Below are 26,073 nucleotides of genomic sequence, written 5' to 3'. Positions count from 1 at the left end.
AAGGTCTGGAAAAAAAACGATGTTCTGGGAAAGCGCCATATGACTGAAGGCAACGAGTCCTTGAATTATGAGAAGTCTGATAAGGATTTGGTAAAACCTCAGCAGTTTAAAAACAGGACCACAAAAACCATTTTGTTTTTCACGTTTCCTGAACAGACATCACACGGTCATTGTGGCAGTGAAAGACAATTTGTATACACACCCAAATGTGATCTTTTAATATGGTTTACTTAACATTGGAAGAAATTATGCACATTTGAAACATTTAAGATTTTTATTGAACATAAATAAAAAAAGGAATGTAGGTAAAAAAAAAAAATATTTAACAGTTTTAGAAATTCTTTATACAACTATGTACAGGCAAAGATTCATAGTGAGCCAAATAGTAACAAAGCTTTGCGTGTCAATCATTAACCCGGGAAAAAAAAAAAACCTCCACAGCATCCAGTTTTAAACCTACACTTGTGTCCAACCTACATCTATCAGCTCAGTGCGACTGCACACAGGGGAAACTGGCTCAGGAAATAGTGTCCGCCCATTCCTTCAGAATAATCACAGGCATAATAGCAAGTCCTTGTTAAATTCATTTTGCTCATACATCTTAACAAGAGTTGGTCAAAAAGATTGAACCGGGAGAAAATGAGATGTTTTTCACCACCAATATTCTTGCTATATAACAAATTCCTCTGAGGTAGCACACCTGTGAGAGACAAACAGGAGGAAGAGGGTGTAAAGCAGCTTCAACAAAAATTAAAAGGAAAAAAATGAAGTTAGATTAACTCAATACTCAGCAATAGTTTCCAGGAGTTAGCCTTTACTTAAGCAAAAAGTTAAAAGCTCAAACACACATTTATTTCCATCAGCTTGTTGGATATACATTTATTATTCAAATATACAACGATTTATGAGGCGCTGTGCAGAGCAAGATATCTCTTGAGTTTAAACTCTGCACAGTGGAAACTCCCTCAGAGACCATAAAATTCACAAATAGTACAAGGAACAGGTGGAGAACAGACTAGTGGCAGGATAAAAGCATCTAGATGACATCTCTCTGTTGTCGCAAGTAAAAACTTTTCAAATAACTGAATGAGGGACGGGAAAGGGGGGGGAGGGGCAAGGATTGTTCCCCGCATCTAAAACATTGGAGTCCCCTCAAAGAGATCCATGGTATCAAGACTGGTTAAAACGTAGCAAAACGACAACGTACCCAAGGTGCCTGAAATATGTGCTGCCTGCTGCAACACCAATGCAGCCAGAGAAGGTTGTGTCAAAGCACGGGGCTGAATAAATTCCCCTGATGCTGCTCTTTGACCATATATATATATATATATATTTAAATATACAAAAACACTTGTCAGAATTACATTAGATGCCCATTTATGGAGTAATCGCTGCAATCAGATTGTTTCATATTGCACCGTTTATAGCTGGCGATAACTGCCTCCTTGCTGGTTTGGTTCCAGCAGGAGCTGCTGATAAATTCCACAATGTAAAAACTAATGTGTTGTACAAGATGGCAAAACAGTACAAAAATCCCAAGAGAGTGCAGTTTTCATAATTGCACCTCTTACTTCAACAGCTCAACCATCCCGCGGACTGAAATCACATAAATAGTATTCATCGCAAGATTCGACATATGGCTCGAGTGGTTTGTGTCGCGTGTCACAGCTGGTCGGAGGACAAAAATGAGCGAACGCACGCCGTCCTCCATCACTCTTTAATCAAGCTTCCAACATGGCAAAGATTTCAGTAGATGCAGGCCACCCATATGGCCATGTGATAAAAGTCGCCTTGATAATCTCATCAAAAGTTGATTCAAGTGCATTAACCACAATGGCTGCTGGTCTGCGTGCGAGTGTGGTACTAGTTGAGGAAGCGGCGGCAGCGCCTCGTCGAGCAGTTGCAGTGGAGCTTGCTGTTCTCGTCCTCGATGGGGAATTTGTAGTCATAGGTCAGCTCTTCGCCCCGGTAGATCTTCCTCAGGGCGAAGATGACGATGTGCTTGCGTCCGTCCACGTTGATGACGCGGGAGTAGCAGTTGGGCTCGCACGAGTGGTTGATGAAACGAGCCGCGTTGCCTTGCATCGTTGCGTCCACCACGTCAAAGTCGTCGATGCGGAACATGTAACATCCGATGCCCTGGCGGAGTGATTTAACCACACAGTCATTCATTATTTCCACACTTCAAGTACATTTAGCTTTTTGAAATTTCACTCCTGGAGATGTGCAAATTAGATCCAGTTTTTGATACAATTGATGGTCCGGATTTTTCATGCAATAGCCAATTGTATTTCTATTCTGTAATTAACCCACTTATTACCCTCACAATGCCTGCAATCGTGGAAGAGATTCAAATAAATCATTAGTGCTGCTGCGTCACACTAAAAACTGCAACTAATGTAGATTAGTTCAATAATATACAGCTAATCAGCAAATATATCTGTCATTATGATGAGGACTTAAGTACAATACTTATTTTACTCTTTCCTTACCTTGCTGTCATAATATTTTTCCCGCTTATCAGTCAGAACAGAGCGAATGACGTTGCCGGCGTACTCAATCACCATCTCGCCTGCCTCAATGTTCCTTTTGCAGAAAAGGCCACGACCATGAATTTCAGATCTAAGAGAGGATTATAGTTAAATACAGACAGTTAAAAAACATTTCATAACAAATCATTTTGAATGTAATAACAAAATCTCATGCTTCTCTTGTTGATTACCTATAAACTCCTACTGCTTCTTTGGAGATTTTTTCCAGGTGTCTAAATCTCATTGCCATGGGAAGCTCACTGCTGGTAGCTCGCCTGTCAGAGTGAGATAAAAAAAAAGGGTGGTGTCAAAAATGGACATGGCATCTGCTCAATTACCACATTACGGGTGTAGTGCAGGAGTGCCAACACTTTTTTAGCAATCAACCTACTCGGCACCCCTGGTGAAGTGGGTTTAGGATTTAAAGTTAGGATCAAGGTGCCTGAATGGTAATCCTCTCACCTGGAAGATTTAAGTGGGAATTCATCCTCCTCCTCATCGAATGGGCCCACTATATCGGGGAGCACTCTGTGCTGTGATGCCAGGAAGTTGAACATATCAAACGTTGCTTTCCTGTTCACAAAAAGAAAAGAAAACCAATTTTAGATGCATTTTAAGTCACAGGCAACATTTAACAGATGAACAATAATGAAACCAGTTCTGACACAAAGTAACCATGTGTGTACCGTGCATAGACTTCAGTCCGAGCACAGCCACTCGGATTGAGGGGAAGCTCTTCCTTGATGTCGTCACAGCGGTGGAAGCGGAAGCGGTGCCGCTTGCAGTGCGCTGCACCCTGCAGTTGCTCCAGCAGGAAGATGACGGCATCGTGGACGACGCCGAGCACCCGCGGCCCACTCATCCCGCCCAGAGGCAGCTGCTTCAGGTGGAATCCGGCTCGAGCCTCGAGGACGCCGTCGATCACTGCGCGCCAGGCGACTGAGGGAAGAGCGAAGGAGGGTGTGAGAGCAAAAAAGGGGAAGACATGCTGACCATTGCCTCCTCGCTCCTCTAAAAACATTATGTAGCTCAAACCCATCACGTGCAGAAGACTATTCCACCCCATTGTTTATATAGACAGAGCACAGGACAGGAACAACTCACCCTCAATGCTGTTGGCTTTAACGCAGAAGCCATCATCACTGGTGATTTCAAAACGCAGGTGGGGCTGGTTCATGTATGTCCTCTTTCTGTGTTTGGGTGCACGTGTATCTTCATCGGAGCTAAAACCTGTTAAAAATGTGAAACACTGAAGTAAAAAATGTTTTCAGAAATGACAAAGCTCGATTATTTCCACATCGAGTCACATAACATTTGTGATTGGAACTCTTTTCTCAGTCAATGTTGTGATGGCAAATGGACAACCAAACAAATAAATTAGTTGCAAACCTGAATACGGTCCCCATTCGGAGAGGTCTCCATGGCGAGCACTGACCCACATGTGTGTTTTACCTTGAATCGGACTGTTTATTTGTGGGCGCGGGCTATCAACAGTAAGATGCCTGAGAATAAAGAGCAAACTTAATTACAAAAATTAAGGTCAGTACGAAAAAAATCACACACACTCACAATTCAATAATGTATGATATTGTTTATAGAAGAGTGAGGAGACTCTTCCCGAGGGAACCTCAAACTTGCACTAACCTGGGCAGTGTAGTCAGTGGTAGTGGTGGAGCAGTAATTCTCAACTGCTCAGGCTCACGCAACATTTTCTCCTTCTCCACATCGAGGATATCAGACATCGTTGGAGCTTTCATTCTCACACCACTCGGCCTGTTGGAATTAAACAAGGAATGCTTAGGAGGACAAAAACGTTGATTGCTAAGACTTTCACAAAAAAAGAAAGGCTGTTGGTAACTTCATTGTGGTTGTCAAAGTGTACGCGCTTATTACAATGCATCTATTAGCGGGTCTTGCTAAGTGGACATCCCAAGAATCCTGATCAAGGGCATAAAAATGGACATTTTTAAAAGGTTACAAATAAGGCAAACAGCTTTAAAGAGTTCTTTAAAAAAAACATCAAGATAGTTTAATTATTCACAATTATTTCAAATCCAACCCAATTATGAAAATAGCCAAATGCGACAGCCTCAATAGTTTATCCAAAGTGGTAACAGAAATGTTCTATGCAGCAAAAAAAGTTACTTTTTGGATAACGATGTTTTTTAAGAAGAATCAAATTGTTGAATACCTGACTTCAAGTTCATCCAGCTCACTTGATGGATCCCTCAAGAAGTCCATCTTGGATTTCTTCTTGGAGGGCCGCTCAGACACCGATGACACTCTCTTGATTCTCAGCTGTTGGCGTGACGAAGTGGGTGCTGGTTGCGGGCGGGATTTGGGTTCATTGAGGACACCACTAGGGGACTCTAAGGGTTCAGCTGGCAACTGTTTGGATACATCAGATTCCTTAAACTGGGATGGCCTTCTGATTCCAGCCTTTGTTCGTATGGTTTTACTGAGGATGATGGGACTGGTCTTTGGCTCTTCACGGTGAGTAGCCATGGCTCTGTCAATAATAGCCTGGGCCGTGCTTTCTTTAATGCTGGAGAAAGTTGCTTCAGGAACACACTGCACGCTGACAGGAGCTGTGGGAGCCGGGGCCGTCGCGCTTTCCACAGGCACAACTCTAAAAAAGACTTTCCCGTCGGATGTCGACGTGTTACCTGCAGACGGGACGTTTGTGGCCGAGAGGCTTGCGTGAGGCTTTATTATAACACGAGGGACGGAGCGCTGCAGGGCATTGCCACTGTGGAGAATCTTGGCAATCTGGCTTATTTTGTTGTAGGCGAGCGAGTTTGCACTGAGGGACTGATAAGTGTTTGACCTTGGGTCCTTGATAAGAATCTGACCCTGTCTGTTGACTAGAAGGACCTGAGGCCCAGGAGCCAGGGGCGCGCTAGCGGCCGCAGCTTGATTCTGAATCACGACTTGCTGCTGACCTCCCATCCTCGAGTTGTCCAGTCGGATGGCGATGGTTCTTCCCTGCAAGGCACCAGGCTGGTTAGGGAGATTCAGGCCGTTGATCACAATGGGGGAGGTCACGGTGCGTGGAGCTGCACAAACTGTGGCAGCCGATGCATTGTGTACAGTCTGAACAGGTCGAGGGGGCAACATGAGTTTGCGCTGCTGTGGCAGACACGGCTTTGGCGACAAGCGTTTGAGATTTGAAACCGGACGTTTTGTATTCACAACGATGGCTTTCATCCGAGGTGGCGGCAATTTTTTGGTTTTAGGCTCTGGAAGCGGAGTACTCTCTGGAGAGTAGTCAGGGTCGTTCAAATCATCTTTAAATGCTTCAACGGAGTCGGTCGATGAGCTTGTGTCATCGTTGAGGCCAACTTTGATAATATTTGTGCACACTGCGATGCCCTCATCAGAAGAAACAAAATGACCTGTGGTGGAGTCCAAAAATACAGCATTTTGAAGTGTTGGTGTTTCAGAGCACATCGGTACCACTTCATCCTGAAATGACATTTCATTGTGCAAGTCTGCTTCAAAAACTTTAGATGGTGGGTAAAATTCCTGAAACTCTGGCTCAGCTGACTTTGACATAGTGTACATTGGCTCCAACCTCTGTAGAGCGACAGTTACCGGTTTAATAGATGTATCGGGGTTGACTTCAATCTTATTTTCGCCATGTTCTTTGGTGTCCTGTGCTTTGTCGTCCACCACCTCGCTTTCATCGCTTTCCGACCCGCCATCCGCTCCATCCAACTGTGAGATGGACTGTGTTGAAGTTAGCGGTTCCAAGGTTTCTGAGCTGCCAGCTGCGTCGCGCACCACTGTGCGTGAAAATTTCAAGTAATGGCTCGAGTCCTCCTCTTCGGAATTCTCCGGATTATCTATACGCATTTCCATATCTTGCACTGAGCCCGCCACATCTCCTCTCACACCTTGTGCTGCGCAGTGAAGTGTCACGTTCTCCGTGAGCAGAGCCTCATCAAACTCAAGCTTAGCATTCAGCATGGAGGCCACTGCTACCTCTGTGTCAGTATCAAACACAGTGTAGGGCAGCTCCTGGGCAATCAGATGAGCTACCTCCTCTTCCAGGTTATCTGGGGCCAGTGAGATCCCATTGGTTGTGGCCACCGCTGCATCCTCTGCCTCAGATGATGCGAGGAAGTCTTGGGGAACCTCCGCTGAAACTGGAGTGGTGATTTTGAAGTTTTGCCTCCCTCTGGGGGAGTGAGTGATTGTTCCTCTTCGAGGTGACAACCCTGCAGTAATGCTGGAGTTCGATCGAGGCGGGGAGCTCCAGACAGGTGAGGCGGAGTTTTGTCGCGTCAGAGGTGGTGAGGCTGCACCCGGGATTGATGACCTCGGAGGGGAGCTGAACAGGGCACATTTGGAGTGGACGGTGCCACCAGAGCGGAGGGTCATCGGTACAGATGGGTCGCTGTCAGTTGGCGAGGAACTGCAGCGGCTTCTTGATGAGAGCCGACGGGGCCGACGGGTGTCCTCCAGGTCCCTCAATGTCAGGATGTGATGCGATTTGGGAAGAGCTGACCCTGAAACATTAAATAACAGAGTAAGAACGAGACACCCATGTCTACTTATTGGGTCTACTTTAAGAATACAGTACAATAGCAAACATTTAACATTCAAAACTAAGGAGGAAAATGATTTTTCTCAAACTACATAAATGATGTACCTGGCGATGGAAGAGGTCGGGATGATCCTCCTGCCGGTCTCCTGGTCTGTGTGTAACCAGGACTTTTGGATCCAGGTGTATGGAGGTGTTTAGAGTCAGGTGATGGAGTCGTGGACTTTATAGGGCTGGATGAAGAACTTAAGCGAGTGGGGGAATCCATATCTGGCAAAAAGAAAGGTGTCACATTGCAAAATTGACATTTAATGGAAACTAATCAAACAGTAATTTTTAATGATTTAGCTTAAATCTTTTTAAGGACTAGGAAACTTTTTAAATTAAAGTTTCCCCATCAGGGATGACATTTTAACAAAATTAAAAAAAGAAAATTGCTGACCTCTGTGGTAGATCGGGCAGTGAACGATGGTGTGATTCTCTTCTTTGTCCCATATTGGATCTTGTTCCTCACCAGGAAGAGGTGTGCTCACTTCTGTTACTTTACAGGTGTACTTGCAACGTCTGCGGGGGTCCACAGTGCTCCAGTACAACCTAGAACATCTGGAGCAGGAAGGGGAGAAAAATGTGGTTATGTAAATAAACAAAAAGGATTAATAATTACGCTACATTAAAAAACTAAGTTGTAAGTAAATATTTGGGGTTTTCTGAGAACCGTACTCGTATTAAGAGATAAGCTACCAGTTCTATAAGGAAAATAATCACATACTGATATCCAACAGGATACAGCATCCTCCCATTTGATGACAGCTCAGACAACACTCCAAGCTTTTGAATCTGCAGAGAACCTGCAAGAAAGAGAAACGGAAGATTACAAGTTGCAGCGATAACATTGCATTCACGTATGTAGTCAATTACACTGTACAGGATCAAATGGCTCAAAACATTAAAAAAAAATTAAAAAGGTCTTACCTATGGTCATGTTTATGGATTCTGGGTCAAGGCCTGTCAGGAACTTTCTTCTCAGATTGATCCCATCAAAGTCTACATATACCCTTCGAGGCACTTCAAATCCCCTCCCAGTCACCATCTAGTATGAGAAGGTAGTGGAGTATGATAAAACATGAATCAATACAATGTAGAGGTCAAATGTGAGCTGTGTGTGAGTAATGCTTTCCCCTGTTCTTACTGTGGAACTATAACACAAATATATTTAATATTATATGTTTCTATACCTTTGCACTGACAAGATCCCTGTGATTGAAGCAGTACACCTTCCTGTCCAGCTGAAACACACAGTTCTGGGCACGAGCGCACATGAAGTGAAAATTACTCTGGCAGGTGGAAAGACAGCAGCCCACAGTCGCCCCGGATTGTCCACAACGATCGCACCGCTGCAGAATGAACACAAATAATGTTACTTTACCCATATAATATATACTGCTCACCACATCACACAGTTGTGCAAATCTTGGCAAATAAACATCTAGCTACAATAAATGTAGATTTAGTTTCCTGGCAGTATCTTACCAGGTGTCGCCCTCTTGAGACGGCGCTGTGCACTTGCAAAAGAGCACTATTGTCCTCATACACCTCTGCAGACCAAAGGCAGCAGTTAATGTGGGCCCATTCATTCTGTCCCAAGTACAACAGCCGCCCTGCATCCTATCGGGAGGAAAAGAAATCACTTAATAAGCAGAAGATTGACCATTTTGTATAAAAAAAGATGACCTTCGAAACAAACTGTTTGTAAAAAAGTAATGTTGGACTTGGGTAGGTGTCTTGTTTTACTTCTTTCTAATGCATTATGGACCAATTGATTAACAGAAGGAACTGATATGCAGACTAGTTGATGATGAAAAAAATAATAGATCCAGCCTTTGTTGAAGAAAAAAATCAGTCAAACTCACCTTTGGAGCAAAGTCTCCATTTTGTTGACACAGAGCACACTGCCTCATATCTTCAGTCTTGGGTGTTTTAAGATCCCTATTATCGCCTGGAGAAATAAGTGACCAAATGAAGAATTATTTATTACATCATCTGGGTGTGCAAAGGTTCTGACAAAGATTACATCAGTTAGCAGAAATGATACAGGCTGCAATAGTTTCCATACCACGTGAATGCAGAGGGGGGTTGCGTGCTACGTCAGGCTGCTGTGTGGTGACCGATGACATCACAGAGTCAGGTTTACCGGCATGTTGGCCCCTCGTGACTTTGGGCTGGTACGTCCTTTCCAGCCACTGCGCATAGCTGTGCTCTTTAGATGGAGGGAGGACAGCCTCAGGGAGCATGCCACTAAAGGGCGAAGGATAAGGACCATAAGAGACAAGACAGCGTCAGAGAGGACATTGGAGACAACTTTTGCTACATTTGATTTTATATTTGACTAAACACATGCCGAAAGCATCAGTTAAGAAAAAAGCTAAAATATACATTCCAAGGGTATAATAATGTATAGATATTGAGGGAATAACCTTAAGGTTACTGCAAATGGTAATTACCTTGGGAATTCAAGGGAGAATGTATTGCACTTTTTCAGAAAGCTGGGCGGAAACCCACTGAACACCTGCGCGATCAGCTGTAAGAAAAACAAACATTTTAATATTTGTTTATTGACAGTCCCACATTCCAGGTTGTTAAACAGGACAAAACTGGAGTTGAAAAGTAAAGGACTTTCCATTGAAAATCCTTGAAACGGTTAGTCTCTAAAAACAAAACTGAAACCTTGGGAGATTTTGGAGGGAAGCTTACTTTGACATAACAGGCCCTGGCCATACTGGTTGGTCTCTGGTCCTCAGGGAGAAGCTCCTCCTCCTTCAACCACTTCCTCATCACAAAGACAACATCCGAATGGAAAGCTTTCTGAGGAAGCAAGTTCAGGGATACAAAGAAAATAATCTCGCATGAGTGGGTTTTAGAATTACATAACTGATTTCACTATCATTTTTATTGATTTCTCGCTGACTAATGTTGCAACACTTGATGTATTCTATTACTGTCTGTGTTGGTGCAGAGGAATAAAAATAGGTAGAGCTATTAGCAGATTATAAAGGAAGAATATACTCACTATTGAAGCGTAGCCACCACTTTTAAACTTCTTCTCCATGGCCTGTAGATCACACACTGGGTGCTGTTCCCTGAAAGATTGTGTGTAGTTTGGTTCCTGACACTGAAAAACAAAAAAACAGGTTGTATGAGATGACTAATACCGCAACCTGGCATAAATGACCAGAAACAATACAGAAAACTCCCAATTTGAAACAAAAACATCACAATGACTTGAGTACGCTTCTTTTTTTGTTCATCACTCTCAACCATAAAGGATCGTCAGATAATATCCAAGTGCCATCGGCAAGTTCTTACCACTCTACACATAAGGAGGTGCTGCGTGGTGTCGTCGGAGAGGAGGTCGGTGAGTACCTCCTCCAGTCCGGCTATCAGCCTACTCTGCAGCTCCTCCTTCAAGCTGCTGCGTTCGATTTGGTTCTCGCTGCAGTGTGAGCAGGTGAAAGGCAAGTGCTCCGGTTGACTTGATAGTAGCCCAAAGAGCTCATCTGTAATGACAATCAACAACATAAGTTCCAAAATGTGTGCTTAATAGATCTCAAGTATTATTAGGTTCTACATAATACTGTATGCCCCTCAAAGTAATAATAAGAGTCATATTGGAAATTTACATATGCACCACAGGGGTCTTTTACTAGTAGAAATGTTCATATTCTTCCATATAGGGAAACTTAAGATGGTGTTAGTTTGGGGATTAATTTAGTGTCAGGTTGGAATGAAAACTCTGGATTCCTTTGACATTTCATTCTATGACTAAACAGTTTCTCACCTGAAAGTCCTTCACAGGTGTAGTGAATCCAATGGCTGCACGCTGAACACTGAATCATCTGTGTGTGTTGGTTGTTGTCGTTGTAGCATTTGTGGCAGACTTTGCAGAAATTACCTGATGTAGATAGAGATCTTGCATCAGTCACATCAAGGACTGAAACTTTCAATCGTTCAAAAATTAGACTTCCCGAAAAATGGGCGTCGTACCTTTTTTGTGGAGAGAAGTGCACTCGGGACAAAGATCCTGCTCGTGGTTCCAGGCCAAGTCCCAAGTCTTTCCAGGAGTCACACCGCAGCTTTTACACCGAATGCATGTCATGCACACCTGCACAAATTACACCGACGTCACATAGGGTTTCTCCCCCCCGCACATTTATCTTTTGATATCCTTTGGATGTGGCAAAACTAAAACATATATGGCTGTCAAAATTAATTACCCAGGGCATGTTGCAGTTTATAGGCTTAGGGTAAGTTGGTCCCAAGCAGGAAGGGTGGTAGGAGGTTTGGCATCTCCGGCACTGTAACACTGGCTAGAAAGGAAAAAGTAGAGCAACTATGAGTAAAATAATGCTGTAAATATTTGACAAGCACATCATGAGCATACATTTGCAAACATGATAATAAATGCAAACCTATCCAGACTACTTTCTACTCTTAAGTTATACTGGGTTGTATACCTTTGTGCTCTTGCTTCGGCGTCCACAGACATGACAGAATTTACAGCGTCTGCAGCACCAGTTCTCTTTGTTCGCCTTCTGGGGGCGCTCATCCGGTGAGAGGCAGAAACTGTGGAAAGGCTCACAGCAGATCTGGCAGAATATCATCTGATGGAGGCAGAAACTAAAGTTATTATTGGCACTGTAGAGCACCAAAACAAATGAGGCTTGGAGTTACAATGTGTAAAAACCAGAAACACTATTTGAGCTCTGGTAAAGAATTACCTCATGACGTCCTTTGCTGGCGCAGAGCAGACAGACAGGTTGTGGTGTAGAAGGGACAGACGTGAGGACACTGAGGCCACCCATTAGCCAGACGTTCTGGACAGCACAGTCCTCCTGGTAAACAAAGACAACGAGAAAGCAATTAAGTATGAACACAGTGATCAGTTACTTCTCTGGCATTCCGATGATGCATGAGCTCAGTAACTTGTGCCTCAAACGTCTAAAAATACATTGCTCGTCCGCAATATGTCCCAATAATAAACATGCAGTCTGTGCAAGTCCGGCTTATTTCTAACACCAAGATGAATGCAGTTCATTTAAAAAACATAAAAACCTACACCAAGAGAAGGAAACTCACCTTGAAGTCTACGCGAATCTTGTACTTGTTCTGCAAGAGGCCCTTTTGGGGAAACCCGTTAGTTAACCCAGTCAGGGTGTTCACTGACGCACACTCTGCAGGATTCTGGGAACGAAGGACATAGTGTTCGTCAGTCGTGAGACAGTTTTCCGGCACCGTCTCTCCTACAGAAGCGCCCTCGTCCTCTTCAGGCTGATTGACCCGTCCGTCCTTCTGCTCTTCTTGCTTGCCCTCCTGTAACTCTGTGTGTGGATCGACTGTCTGAGGATGCATGTGTACAGTTTTCTCTTTGTTAGCTCTATGTGTCTCAGTCACAACATCTGGGTCCTGCGCCCGAGGCCGTTCCTGAAAAAACGACTTTGACGACGCCTCTGTCGGAGCGGAGTGCAGTATGGACTGGGAATGTTGTTGAGAAGGTGATGATATACATTTATGCAGATGCAAGGCGGTCTGCACCAAGGTCCGGGGTAAGCGGTGCAAACGTAACAGCAACGATTTCTGAGTACAGTCTCTCTTAGTTTGCGGGGACAGTGGAGAATGGGTAGGCGCTAAAGGCTGGGCCTGTTGTGGAGGACCCGCTGGTGTGGAATTTGAATGTGAACTAGCAGGGTGCGTTATAATCTGGGACAATAATGGATGCGACAGAGAAAGACTCTGATTAGAACTTTGTTTTGGCAAAGACAGAGCAGACTGCAGGATAAAATCAGGCAGACGGTGCAAGTGTATTTGGAGCTGCTGGTGCAGCTTCGGCATTGGGCTTCTGGCTGGGCTGGTTTCTGGTAAAGTTTCTCTGGGCTCCATCTCCTCCGTGTTCTCCTGATCCTGTGGAGGAGGGGACTGCCTAAGCCAACCAGCACGACAGGTACCAAAGTGACACGAATACGAGTGGCATGCAGAGGCGGCGACCGGACGCAGTCAAAGTGAGAGAAAAGGAGGAGTGCTAAGACTTTGAGAAGGACAGCAAGGAATAAAATAAATTTAAAAAAAGAAAAAGGGCAAGAAGCCATAGCAGACATATTAAAGTGTTTAAAGACTACCAGATAACCACAAAAACTAAAGTAGTTATTCATGTCTTTCATGTGAAAGATAATATATAAATTATTATCTTCCTGTCACTACAGCTGGAACTGCAGTTTTAAAGGTTAAATGAGGGAGTAGAAATGGTGTTCTCTTAGTGTGTTTTGGAAAGGTTTGTGTATTTTTGCTGTGCACGTTTAAAGCCGCGTTACATGCATTTCTGCATGAATATGGCAGAATCATAATCTAATAATAATAATCTGAATTTTGTGTTAAACTGGCTTTTTATTTTAAGGAGACATACAGTCTCAGAGTTAAGTCCCCTTTAGTCAAGACTTTGCCACATGCACATGTGTATGTTTAGGCGGGCACGGTTTGACCAGCACATGCAGATAATCATATGTGCATTTCCTATGGTATCGAGTGATTCCATTCAGGCATTTACTCAAACTAGATAAATGCTTTTGTATTGTAAATGGGCATTTACTGAACTGAGGGTCTCCACTGATAACCTGTGAGAAATGTGTTTTCCTTTGGAAGGTCGAAGCATGTCTTTTGCGCACACCATCACGATGTCCACAACCATAGACAGCAAAGAAAAGCCCCTCAATTGGGTGAAAGCAGGAAAAGCCACTTGTTGCTTTAGTTCCACGTCCACTTTAATCTTTTGTACTCGTTTCCTCTTCCGAATATGGTAACCTCGTTGCTGATGAGGGAAGGGCGGAGTTATTGAATTGTTGCAACACAAACCAATGAGTCAATCGTCAATGAAGAGCAGCAGACTGTCGCCACTAGGTTCAGAATATATGTACACGTTTTTTAAGGTGTATGCATGGGTAAATGTCGAAACAAAAATAAGCATAAAACACAGAATGGAGATAAATTCAACACTTGGACGCTGTGTTGGTGCATAAATATCAGGGATTTTTTATAAACATTGTCAGGGATTCAACCAATGCATGTATAAAAAAGGTTAAAAAAATAGTGCCGACAGTGGATTAGAAAACAGTTGCTAAATTCAATTATTGATTGGATATGCATGCGAGTTGAAATATAGAAGCCAGCTGGAAGCAGCAGAAGCAAAGAGTCTGGGGGCATGGCAAAAATGTATGCATCATCTTAGCCAACCGGTTAAACTATGAAAACTAAGAAAAATACTTGTTACCAAAAAGGGTTATTGTATTAATGACACGTTTATAAATCATTGCGTGTCAACGCGACATAATACACATATTCACTTTTTGTTATTGATTATTGTTACCCCAAAAAGTGGTGCTACTTCTGAGAAAAAGTATCAATAGTAACAGTACCCTTTTTACCCGGTCTAAAAACAGCCCTCCCCAGAGTATCCTGTTTTGAGTTCCTTTAAATGCTAATGAGCCAGCTCTCCCTCCCTTCTGTGCGCATCTTGAGGGCTTCATTCGCTTCATGCTGCTAGCTAGTTATTCCAAGTGTATCAGAGGTTTGCACAAACAAAGTGAAGTGCTTTGGCAAATATCGTATTGTAGAGACCCTGTTCAGGAGTGCGTGTGTTAGTTCTGCGTGTCACTTCATGCACCCTCACTCTGGCCAATCACGAGGAGTCACTGTGCATTCTTGGCAGGGGGCAGCAAGTGAGTGGGGGAAATTAGGGAAGGCGAGTGTTTCTGTGTTGTGGGCTATTCAAGTTAGGTAGAAAAGTTCTGGTTAATAACATAGTAAGTAATGTAACAGCTTATAGAGATAGTGTGGGGAGGAATAAAAGGATCCCTGCCGTACGTCCTACAAGCCACTACACCAAAGACGCTACAGATTCTGTAGTCATTCTCAGTCACTTAAGCACGACGTCTCTGACGAACAAGAACATGCCAGTAGACATGCAAAATACCCAAATTAACGTGTAGAAGAAAAAGTGGAATTTTCATAAAATGTCTCTTTTAAAGTGATCCAGTTATGGTAACTTATTTTACTTATTTAATATTCCCACTATTTCGAGATTCTAAATCTTCGGCGCGTTCATGATGCAAAGTCTCAGGCATGAACCCCGCTGTGAACCATGTGTGTGCACAATTCTCTGATGGCTGTATGAGCACATATGAAATTAAACAAATGCTTACGGCTGCAATGTGCAACCACTAGATGGCACTAAATGCCAGACACGAGTCCTTTTAAGACGACATGCTTGCCCTTTTCATCCAGTTCACCTTCTCATTCAATTGGTTTCAAAGTTTGTCCAAACTTTGAGTTTGGTACTGCACATTTCAAAGCTTATGTCTGGAGGCCTCCGGTCAAGCACATGCAAGGTGTTTAATGAAGGAGAAAGCAAAAAGTCAGAAACATAAGTTCAGCAAAGGGTGAATTTGAAAGAGATTAGACTCACTCATTCCAACAAAGGTGATCATATTAAAATGTGAAGTTAGACACAGACCTGGGCAAAGTGCTACTTGGGACGATTTGTATTGTTTACTGTCACTTAATGACAATTTAAAACTGACAAATTAGAGAAACAGAATTAACAATTTTTTCATCATCATCATCATCTCATTTTTCTGTCACTGTTCTAAGAATTCAACAGACTACCAAAAGATGCTAAAACATTTTACATAAAAAGTACAATTTAACCCAGGTTTGATCAGGTGGAACACTGAAAGTGAGGAGGGAAATCTGTTGGATGTGTTTACCTTGTAAGCTCTGGGTCTGCCCCCGCCTCCTCTGGAGAACAGCCGGCGAGGCTTCACCGCCTCCGCTGGAGGGTCGTCTGGCAGCGGTCCGCCAACTTGGGGAGCAGGTTTTCAAATAGGAGAAAAATAGAAGTGAGAAATTCTGTTTCTAATGAATGGACATAAATTCTAAAACTTTTCGGAGAAGGGCTATTGTGAGTTTCCTTGAGTGGGAGAGTTTTGCAAACCGCATCTATATGTAGTTCCATTTCTTTCGAAACTGTATGTCCTCGAAAGCTGAAAGTCTGCTAAGTCCCTCAGCTCATTTAAATCCAGATTAAATACTTTTCCGTTTGCTGCTGCCAAATATGGCACATTTTATTCTATTTTTAGATTTGAAACGTTGTCTTTTTAAAGTCAACTATCAATAACATGTATTTATGTAAAAAATAATAATGATGATAATAATGATAATTATGTATCTGTGTCCTGTTATTTATCTTTAGTATGCATTTCAGAAAATGGTTAGGATATATATTAGATAATATTAAGGTGTAATTGCAAATAGTGATTAATCATGATTAATCCACTGAAAATTCTGATTAATTTGATTACATTTTTTAATCATTTGACAGCCCTAAATGTAATACGCCATTTGAAACTCTCCTCCAGCCATCGTCTGCAAAACCCACACCGTGACAAGAAAGGACACAGAGGTTTGCGTCACAAAAACAAAGCTTTCGCTACCTTGTTTGCAAGCTGCAGCTACAGTTGTCTTGACTGGCAATTTATCTTCGTTTACTTCTTCTCCGTCTTCTTCCTCAGATTCAGACTTGAGCAGGCTGCTGTAGGAGCGAGGCGTGATGTTCCGCAGGGACTGTTTCCTGACTCCAAGCACCATTGAGGAAGAACCCTCGCCTCTGCAGCCAAACTTCCAGTTTGCATCGTCACTGCTCGACACCGAACCAGCAAAACGCCTCGACTGGACTGACAAAAGGGAGACCCATAATTCATTTTTTTTTACCAGACATGTCATTTTGATAAGCTTTTTAATTAGTTCTCAAGAATTAAAGCACAAGTTTTAAAATGAAACATTCATTCTGATAAGAGAGCCTTATCTAATAAATTATAGACATACGTTTTATTGGATGGACGACACGCTCAATCTTTGCTTTTTCAATCCGCTCACACTTCCTATGTCTATGTGGGGAAAGAAACAGTCAAAATTATGTTTATTAAAAAAAAACACTGCCTTTAAAACATATACTTCATCAAAATCTTCCAACGTAAAACGAGCGTATGAATTTTTGATTAGTTTAACTTACATGCAACACTGACGCTTGGTGTTGGGGCCCCCGAACTTGGGCTTATCACGGCAGTTGATACACTTTGCACAGTCCTCCTCTATCAAACAGCCTCTGCAGCTTCCACAGCGCCGTGCACGGACCCCTCCGGGTGCATATTTACTCAGGGGCTTCCGCTTTCGAAACCGGAGGCCTTTCCCCCTCCGCCTCTTCCTCCTCCTCCGCTGGATGTGTTCCTGAGAGACAACCCACTGAGTCCTGTCCTGATCAGATACGTCATCGTCATCTTCTGCCACATCTGCAAGCAAGAAACGGAGAGGATGGGTAAAAGAGCCACAATATACATATCAATCATTAGTAAAGTCATGCCAAAAAGTTAATATTTGGTCTGCGGAAGACATAACAGATGTAACTGCTGTGATTGGAGGGTGCAAATATACTAATTTCCTGGTCCTTCGTCTGGATTCTACAGATACAAGTAACCATTGGCTGCCTAAAGTGTTGAAAATAAGAAGAACTCACTCTAAACGAAAGTTAAGTGTGGGCAAACACATGAGGAGTCGGACAAAGCCATTGTTGCCTGCTGTAAATCCCACTACCTGACAATGTTAAGAGTTGGAAACTAGTAGAAAAAGATTTGAAACGCAATTCCTTTGACAACCTCAGGCATTCCCCAGTGAATGAGTGACTCTGAATTTTAAAGGAATAATGTAGGTGGAGGAACATTGTATAAGGATCCTTGTTTTCGACCAGCACTAGATGTGTTCATTTGGAGACAGAATTCAGGGCAGTGAGACTACTTCAAACGGCACTTCCTCACCTCATACTGAGTGATGCTCACTCGACCAGTGTTGGGTAAAGCTTTCCAACAGCGTTGGCTAATCTGTGTGTGACAAAAGATATTTTTGCTGGCAAATATCTTAGTTGCAACTACATTGGGCTAACAAAAGCAGTTTTATGTTTTGCGCTCAGCAGGTTACGTTTGCCAAAAGCTATCAAAATTGGACTCTTTTACCAAATATTTTTTTGGGGGGGAGGGGTTTGTGTTTTTCTTGCTGCAAAAGCTTAACAATGGCGGTTTGAAATATCTTTAGATGGAGAATATTTTCATTTCAAAAGATAAGCAGAGCAGCTTTGCCAAACAAAAACTGGCAGAAACGCTAATGAAGCATTCATTGGATTGAAAAACAGATAACCTACCTGAGAGCATGGCCATAAACAGTAGACAATCAATATTTCTGAATGATATGGTATACCTGTATATTTCAGCAGAAATTCAAACTGCACCACAGCAACAATTGATGCTTCACACTTTGCAATGCTGTGAGCGTCTGATCGGTATTTGACGGGTTCAGGAGCTTACATGAAAACGTAGCACATATAATGCCACTTCATAAAATACGATAGAAGAAGAGAAGGGATGATATGGCCTGCTGCAGTACACCAACATTTTGAACACACTCTCATTGGATTGAGTTTGAAAATGTGTCCAAACTTTGGACTGGATTTCTCAGTTGTATATAACAATACATACAGATTTATTAATAGAACTGACAGGACATGGCTTCAAATAGTTGTAAAACTGATGGATGGACCAATAAAAAAAAAAAATCATTAATTAATGAGCTTTGAGTGTTCAAAAGGATTTAAGTGCTTTTCATATGCACAATCCACTTTCATCAATATCATTCCTACCCTTAGATTATAAGCAGCAGCCCACAATTGGATACAAAAACATTTTGCAACTAACATTGCTGCCAACAGTAAGGCAACAGAAAACAATTTCTAAATTGTTTCTTGACAAAACTGAATTGGGATGCTTTGGGACTTATTAAAGACGTCAAGTTACAGAAAATTGAGAGCTTCAGGTCAGTGTCTATTTCTGGACAAAAAGATTATAACAAGGTAAATAAGTCCTTTCCCAAATACGACCATTCAGCATATTAGTTGAGCCACCGTAAACCGATGTAAAACTACCCTGCTCATTAAACCTCAAACAAAATGTATATATAGAGTGCAATGCAAAATGCACCGATGCTCTAATCTTCCTCTTGCACAACTTAAGAAAAGTTCATTTCTGCATTCTGCTTGAAAACAAGAGATGTGGACGCACTGTACCTTCTACAGCGGGAGAAAAGGTGATGCCTTCTCTCTCGTGTAGCGGCAGGGCACTCAGCCTGGGGATGTCATCTGGCACCGTGGCACGAGGCTGCCCCAAAGCCACAGCCGCTGCCCGACACACATGTTTGATCCTCGGACCACCGAGCGGCTGCTCCTGCATGCGAAAAACGAAACAGACTGTGAAATGCAGAACAATTTGCCAGTAAACAAAAGGATTGTGACATTTATAACCGCCCTCTATCACAATATAGGTTATTTCATATACTAACCCATAGCATATATTTCACTATATTTTTTATCTTATTCCTGCACTACGTTGTCCATTGTCATGCACCAACCGCTAAGTCAAATTCCATGTATGTCTGACATATTATGGCAATAAACGTTTCCCAATTCCTGAACTCAATAAATTCCACATGACCACAGATTTTTGTATCAACTCATTACATGACAACTTAAAAGTTTAAAAAAAAATGTATTTCGCAAACGGTACATGAACATTTTCAACTGATATTATAAAATAAATAAACTAGATATAAGTATAAGTAGGATGTAAAATCTAAAAAAAAAACCAAAATCACCCAAAATATATATGTATATTTTTTTAAAGCAGGCATTCAACACCCTTACATTGTGTGTTTAATGGTCGTTTGTATAACCATTAAGTTGAAAGTATTACCTGAGGACCGATATCTTTGGGCGAAAGGGAAACTCTACTCCTCCTCTTCCTTCTTCCGCTGACTGGCAGTCGTGATTCTCCGGAGCCCAACTATCGCCCCAGACGAGGGAGAAAAACACAGCAAGATTTATCATAAAATTCTGTAATAAATAGCCGTGTTATGTTCAGATTAAATTAAGAAGGCATAACAAATGTTACATATTACATTGTACTGACATGAATAGCTGGGACAACTTGGCCTATGTAATCAATTACATTGTTATGATTATTAACTTAATAAAATATATAATGGAATTTGAAACAATTTAAGTTTTGATCCATTTGTTTGTTTGTTTGTTTTACTATTAGAATCATAGTTCTGGTTAATATCTGAAGATTTTTAACCAATTGCTTGTTGTTAATTTATTATACTGGCCAATACCCAAAACAGACATATAGGTATGATTTTAAGTGACTATTTATAACCATATGTAGTCATAAGAATCTGCCTGAGCAACCGTTATTTAATCACCCCTTAACATTAAGTGGACTCTTACCTGTGACAACTTGAGCTGCTTCTGCTGATCAATCTTGAAGAGTTGTACTTTGGCTTTCTTCAGCAGGTGGAGCATAGTCTTATTAGCTCCACTGAGACCAATTCGATGGCTGGGTCCGCTGACTTCTAACGACTCAGGAACTTCTGCTATAACGCCTCCTGCTTCATCTATATTACAGTGTAAATAATGTGTGAATAGTGTACAAGCCAACACCATAATTTTCCACAGCCGTCTATTGAGAACACACCTATAACACTAAATAGCAAAATACCCAGTTCAGTTTGTTTGTTTAATTATCTTTTTGCAGTTCATAAGAAAAAAGAAAAAAAGTTTTTGGATTCTCTACCCAGTCGTTCTTGTCCGCTTTTAATTTGAACAGTTTAATCAAATTAACGAGGGTTAAGTTCTAAATCAACTACAGGCCGAAGTCTCTGCTGAGTATTTTTCAAGGTCGCTTCATCTATATTGAAGACATCTCACCATTCTAACAGAAATTTAGCTAAAGAATAACATTTTAGAGCACCCCCTAAAAAAGGATATTCAGAAATGGTAACACAAAATAATAACTTCTTACTGTTGTTGCCTGTATCTCCTAACGGCAGGTGTGAAAGTGCTTTCACGTCGGCATCCAGCGACACGGCTAGTTTTCTCACAACGCCGGGAGAGTCCATCTCCTCCATTGTGATCTTTGACCGCCGCCTCTTTCTGACGTGAGAGGACAAACCCTCGCCGTGATGTGCATGATCCCCCTCGGTGTCAGAGTGGCTTTTCTTCTTCTCTGCTAGTTTCAAGGTTAGTTTCTTGAGGTTCTTGTAGATCTCCACGTGGCTGGTGCCCGGCGTGGGCTTTGATGAGAACTTGGTGGGTGCAGACGGGCTGTCCGCCGCGGACATGAATTCACTGTCCGCCTGCAGCAAGTTGCCCTCATAGCTCAGCTCGTGGCCGGACAGATTGGGTTTCCCGTCCTCTCTTTGTTGACTTTTCAGCCATGTTGACAGAGGCCCCTTTGGAAAGGAAATCATTTCCGCATCCAAGAACCTCTTTGGAGTTTTAATAACGCGTGAGGACCGTGCGCTCATTACAGGAGTGGATGAGATGGAGTTCGTCTGGACTTGTTTAGGAAAAGAGCTTAGCTCACCCTCCAAAGGAGCAATATTTGGCCTGTGCTGCTGCTGCTGCTGCTCCTTTTCGTCCACCGTCGGTGTGACTGGAATCGGCTCTGGCACATAAGAGTAAAAAACATGCCTAGTGCGATTGCGACTAATTTTGGGACGTTTCAGGTCTGGAGGGATTCTGGATTGCTTTCGCTTTTGCCCAAACAAAGATCTGCGTCTTCTGTGGGTCTTTTTTTCAGAGGAATGCGTGGCTTTGCACTCTAGGGGCATCGCCGCCTCCTCCCCACTCTGGGCCGCGGCCTCAGCGCCGGCCTCTGGAGAGGCACCCATACCCTTAGCCATCCTCTTTCTCTGTCGTTTGTGAAAGGACGGAAATGACAGACCGACTGCTTGAGGTGTGCGTCTCGTGTGCCCGATTCGAAACCCTCTCATTCCTCGCCCAAATCTCTTTGGCTGCGACTGGTCGGAGTCCTCTGTCACCTCGCCCCGTTCTCGGACCTTGGTAGCTTGCTTGGTGCCACCAGCTGAAGTAGCGGCTGTTTGTGCTGGTTTTCCTGCTTTGCTGATGAAGTCAGCAGATCTTGTGCTACTCTGTTCACCTGAGGCCAGCTTGCCTGAAAGCTTGGCTTTCGCAGTGAGCGCTACCTGCCTGCCGTGCAGTTTTATTACGACCTTGGGTATTTTTTTGTCTTTTACTAGGTTCTCTTGGATACCCTGGTCTTCTTTTGAGATCCGCGGTACGATTTTCCCAATAAGAGCTGGTTGTAGGATCTCGGGTATACTTCCAATGAGAGGATTTGCTACCAGAGAACCACCTGAAGCTCGGGGAGGCTTTGCTTGGCCGAGTATCAAAGCCTGAGGAGATTTCTGCAGAGAAACTGTTGAGGTCCCAAATCCAGTGAAAACTTCCTCCTGGAGAAGAACAGAAAATTAAACCTTTGAATGGAAATCACACATTGAGCACTTTAAAAACAGGCGTGCTGTCCCTTCCTGGTAATGTAATAACTTGAAGCAAAACCTTCAAGTTTGAGCAGAGTTTATACAAGAACGGGTTCTTTAATAGAGTTTTAAGGACACTACTTCAAAAATCAGTGTCTGACTTTCAATTTGAACAATTTTGATGTGTCAAATAGAGCGGCAACGATTAGTCGACGCATCGTATATTATAAAACGATTCAGAGCTACCGGTAATTTTCATCCAGTGCTGCAATGCACTACAGGAAATGCTAGGGGCAGTACCGCTTCCATTGTCTATGCGCACTAAGGCAAAGAGGAAGTTCGGAAGTTGAACGGAACAGCGAGCCAAAAAAAAAAAGAAAAAAAGAACGAGACTTTCAAAAGTCTGGGTGAAATTCATCAACAAAACAAATTATTTTTTCAAACTTATTCCTACTCAATGTTTTGTGACTAACTAATGGGGGCAGCAATTTTTGAAATTGGTGCCGTGTTGGAAGTTACATTGCAAAACAGGTAAACAGGTTGCAATGTAACCGGGTCACCGCCACTCTGCGGCCTTCAATAGTGCTTATTTGGACCACTGAGCGGCTCAGTTATTACAGGCTTTCTGACAACAGGGAAATAAGATATTTCTGTTACCATTTCCTCCAAATCTCACTCAAGGAGAATTCTCGCAATAGGTGACTTGTTGACAGTAGCAGAAACGTTGCGCTGAGACGGCGTACTGAAGCATATCTTAGTGTTATCTAAAATGATTAGGTTTGTGTCACGGCTCAATATTTATTTTTATATTAGAATTTGGTTTGAGTAACAAAAAATGACTAGCCATTAAGGAGTTAAGCCCCCTCAAGGTTAACAAAAAGCAAACCTATTAAGAAATATTTGAAGTCAAACAGAAAATAATCTTAAGCAACATTAAATATTCATGTGTTGCTACAACCTACCCACCAAATGAAGGCCAACTGTTGCTAAATTGATTGACTCGATAATATAAAAAATGACTATAAATGTTTGTGGCAAATGACAATTTACAACCTTGTTTGTTCTCCAAATCACACAGAACCATACTGGTGTTTACTTTACTTAAGAGGGAAAGGGAGGGGGGGGTCAGAAAGTAATTTAATTTTCATTGAATGACACTTTTGTACTTTCTCACCCACACTGAATCATACAGTCATTATTTATCATGAATTAGATCTTCTGAAATTACAATTCGGCATCCACGCTGAATTCTTACTACAGACTGGAACCACAACCGTCCAGAGGCACCAAAATAACACAGAAGAACAATACTAAATTCCCAAAAGAGCAGTAATCCCAAAATAAGCTAAGCCTATGCAAGCAAATGTTGCCAATGCAAATGTTATTATCAGGAAACCCTGTTATATTTATAAAACAAACTTAATCATAGCAAAAGGTTTGGAAAGTTTGATCCCTCCTTTACTCCCTCCTAAACTGTACACAAATCTCAATATTAATGCGTGGTGGGAGAGATTGTTGTTACATGTTTGTTTACATTCACAAATTTCAATGTGGGAGCCAGATTAGAAACTTCCCATTATCACGCGAAGATAACGTTTCTGTTTGCATCACACCTTCAAAACAAAGATCCATCAGCTGACCGCCTCAACGTGGAGAAAGTGATGCCCACGTTAGCAACGGCGACGTTTTCACGACGACAAGATGATCAACGAGTGTATGTAAGCGCAGTGTGGGAAGTTCAACTCAACAAAATGTGTCAGGGGAGGAGTAAAAAAAAAACAAAAAAAAACACATCGAGTCGTTTCTAAAACAAAACGCATTTACAATTGCGATCATACCGCCAAACTTTCTGGGTAGTGATCGCTTCATGCAAAGCAACTACTCTGGATTGACGGAGATCTCTATTTGAAACTTCAAACATACAATTAAAAATTATATCTGAATAGTCAATATGAAGAAGCATTCACCGGTTAACCCATCCGAAACATACGGTAGGCAATACAGGCGGCTAGCTACAGACTATTTTGAGTATCGCTAACTAGCTATACGTTAGCTTCAATACTTTAGAAAGTAACAAACAAATTAATTTGAATGCAGTTCCTTTGAAAGAATAAACGTACACCAATGTCAAATAAAGCGCCTCGTTAGAAGCCCAGCTGACAGTAAGCTTACTCACCTCCTCACTGTTACTGGAGTCGAAGCCCGCATCTCTCTGCCTCCTGTGCTTCTCCGCCACCCCGAGCAGACGCAGCAAGGCCGGGTCCTCGCTCAACGCCAGGCCGATGTTTACGGGCCTCGGCCCTTCGGCAGGCAATCCCCCGTCGTCGGAGCCCAACCTTCCGCGTTTGATACGTTTCTCCGACCGCAACCTGCTGCGAGCCGTGCAAGGCCGACCCGGGAAGCGAGCCCGGGCCGGCGCTTGAATGCTCAAGCCCGCCACGGCAACGGGAGATGATAATCCGCCTCCCGATGCCGCCATTATTTACTACAACAACACGGACGGCAAGCTGGCAGAATATGACAGCGGCGATACGTGAGGCAAGATGGACTGCGCCGACGCAAAGGCGCGAGATAGAAAAGGAGTCACAGGTGCATCATGGGAAAACGAACTTCTGCCCCACATGACGCGATGCTGCACATTACCCGCCCAACACTGTTCCATTATTACATTTTCACCAAATTAATCTCACCCATCATACCTAAATCGAACAAAACGCAAATTAGCCAAGCAGAGGCATTGTAGGGCTAGTAATTCCTTCCCTATGGCCGGATCAGGATTCGTAATAAGGTTCCTGCACGAAGCCTGTTCTGCAAAGTGGGAGACGTTGATTGTTGAAACCACTTTTTATGAATCAGGTGTGATGATAAACGTTAAATAATGTGAATGAACTGCTGAACTATTATTGTACCAGGGATGTAATACATTTTTAGATCAGTGGTAAAAGTAGCAATTAATTATTAGTCCTGCATTCAGAAGCAAAGAAGCAGCTAATTGTATTTTATATGAGCAGATGTCTTGCATATGAATCTAAACTTGTAACGAAAATAATGTATTGGATTGAAACAAACTATATAAAACTGCACATTTGGATATACTCAAATAAAGTTTTGCCTCAATAACCTCCAAATTGTACTAAAAGTACAGTACTTTTGTAAAAGTATTTTGTTAACTTTAAACAATGGGCAATGCAGTTATTGCTAACATGTTTTGTTTTCACTACATGCATTACAACTAGTTTTGAAATTATTACGTGAACAAAGTAAAAATGTATTTTGTTTTAGACTTGTTTATAGTGAAAGCCAAAATTCACACATCCCTTTACAGTTGAAATGTATGGTCATAGTTCCCATGTAGAGTCCCAGAGTGTAAGCTGCCATTAATTCATTTGACCAAAGCTCAAATCTACAAATGAATCTAAATACAGAGTATGATTTGTTCTTTCAAAAAGAAATAATGTTGAATCTTGAGTATTATTAGGTCAAAAGCATTTTATTCTACAATGGAATTTTATG

At 42.4% G+C, this 26,073-nt stretch overlaps 1 protein-coding gene across 2 annotated transcripts; it reads right to left on the bottom strand.

Annotated features, from left to right (window-relative positions):
* Positions 1-15: 15 nt before the first annotated feature.
* kmt2ba (lysine (K)-specific methyltransferase 2Ba) lies at positions 16-25,129 on the bottom strand. 2 transcript variants are annotated; one of them, XM_037473333.2, is made up of 36 exons: positions 24,737-25,129; positions 21,081-22,533; positions 20,507-20,673; positions 19,971-20,060; positions 19,289-19,445; positions 17,192-17,468; positions 17,005-17,066; positions 16,614-16,853; positions 15,888-15,982; positions 12,211-13,032; positions 11,853-11,966; positions 11,589-11,735; positions 11,349-11,441; positions 11,119-11,236; positions 10,913-11,026; positions 10,441-10,631; positions 10,145-10,246; positions 9,829-9,939; positions 9,579-9,655; positions 9,191-9,372; positions 8,988-9,073; positions 8,608-8,742; positions 8,313-8,471; positions 8,050-8,167; positions 7,847-7,925; positions 7,520-7,680; positions 7,186-7,347; positions 4,723-7,042; positions 4,176-4,304; positions 3,921-4,033; positions 3,636-3,761; positions 3,218-3,470; positions 2,994-3,104; positions 2,723-2,806; positions 2,493-2,622; positions 16-2,139 (listed from the first exon to the last, which is right to left on the bottom strand). In XM_037473333.2, the coding sequence occupies exons 1-36, from the start codon at positions 25,037-25,039 to the stop codon at positions 1,864-1,866; spliced, it is 9,357 nt and encodes a 3,118-aa protein (XP_037329230.2). In that variant the 5' UTR covers positions 25,040-25,129; the 3' UTR covers positions 16-1,863. The 2 variants fall into 2 exon arrangements, with proteins under 2 accessions (XP_037329230.2, XP_037329232.2); XM_037473335.2 differs by having other exon boundaries at positions 196-2,139; positions 12,211-12,315; positions 24,737-25,128.
* Between the last annotated feature and the right edge of the window lie 944 nt (positions 25,130-26,073).

This window comes from Pungitius pungitius, chromosome 17 (genome assembly GCF_949316345.1).
Source record: "Pungitius pungitius chromosome 17, fPunPun2.1, whole genome shotgun sequence".
Taxonomy (NCBI): domain Eukaryota; kingdom Metazoa; phylum Chordata; class Actinopteri; order Perciformes; family Gasterosteidae; genus Pungitius; species Pungitius pungitius.
The sequence above is the reverse complement of the archived record's forward strand: the minus strand, read 5'-3'. Positions and strand labels throughout refer to the sequence as shown.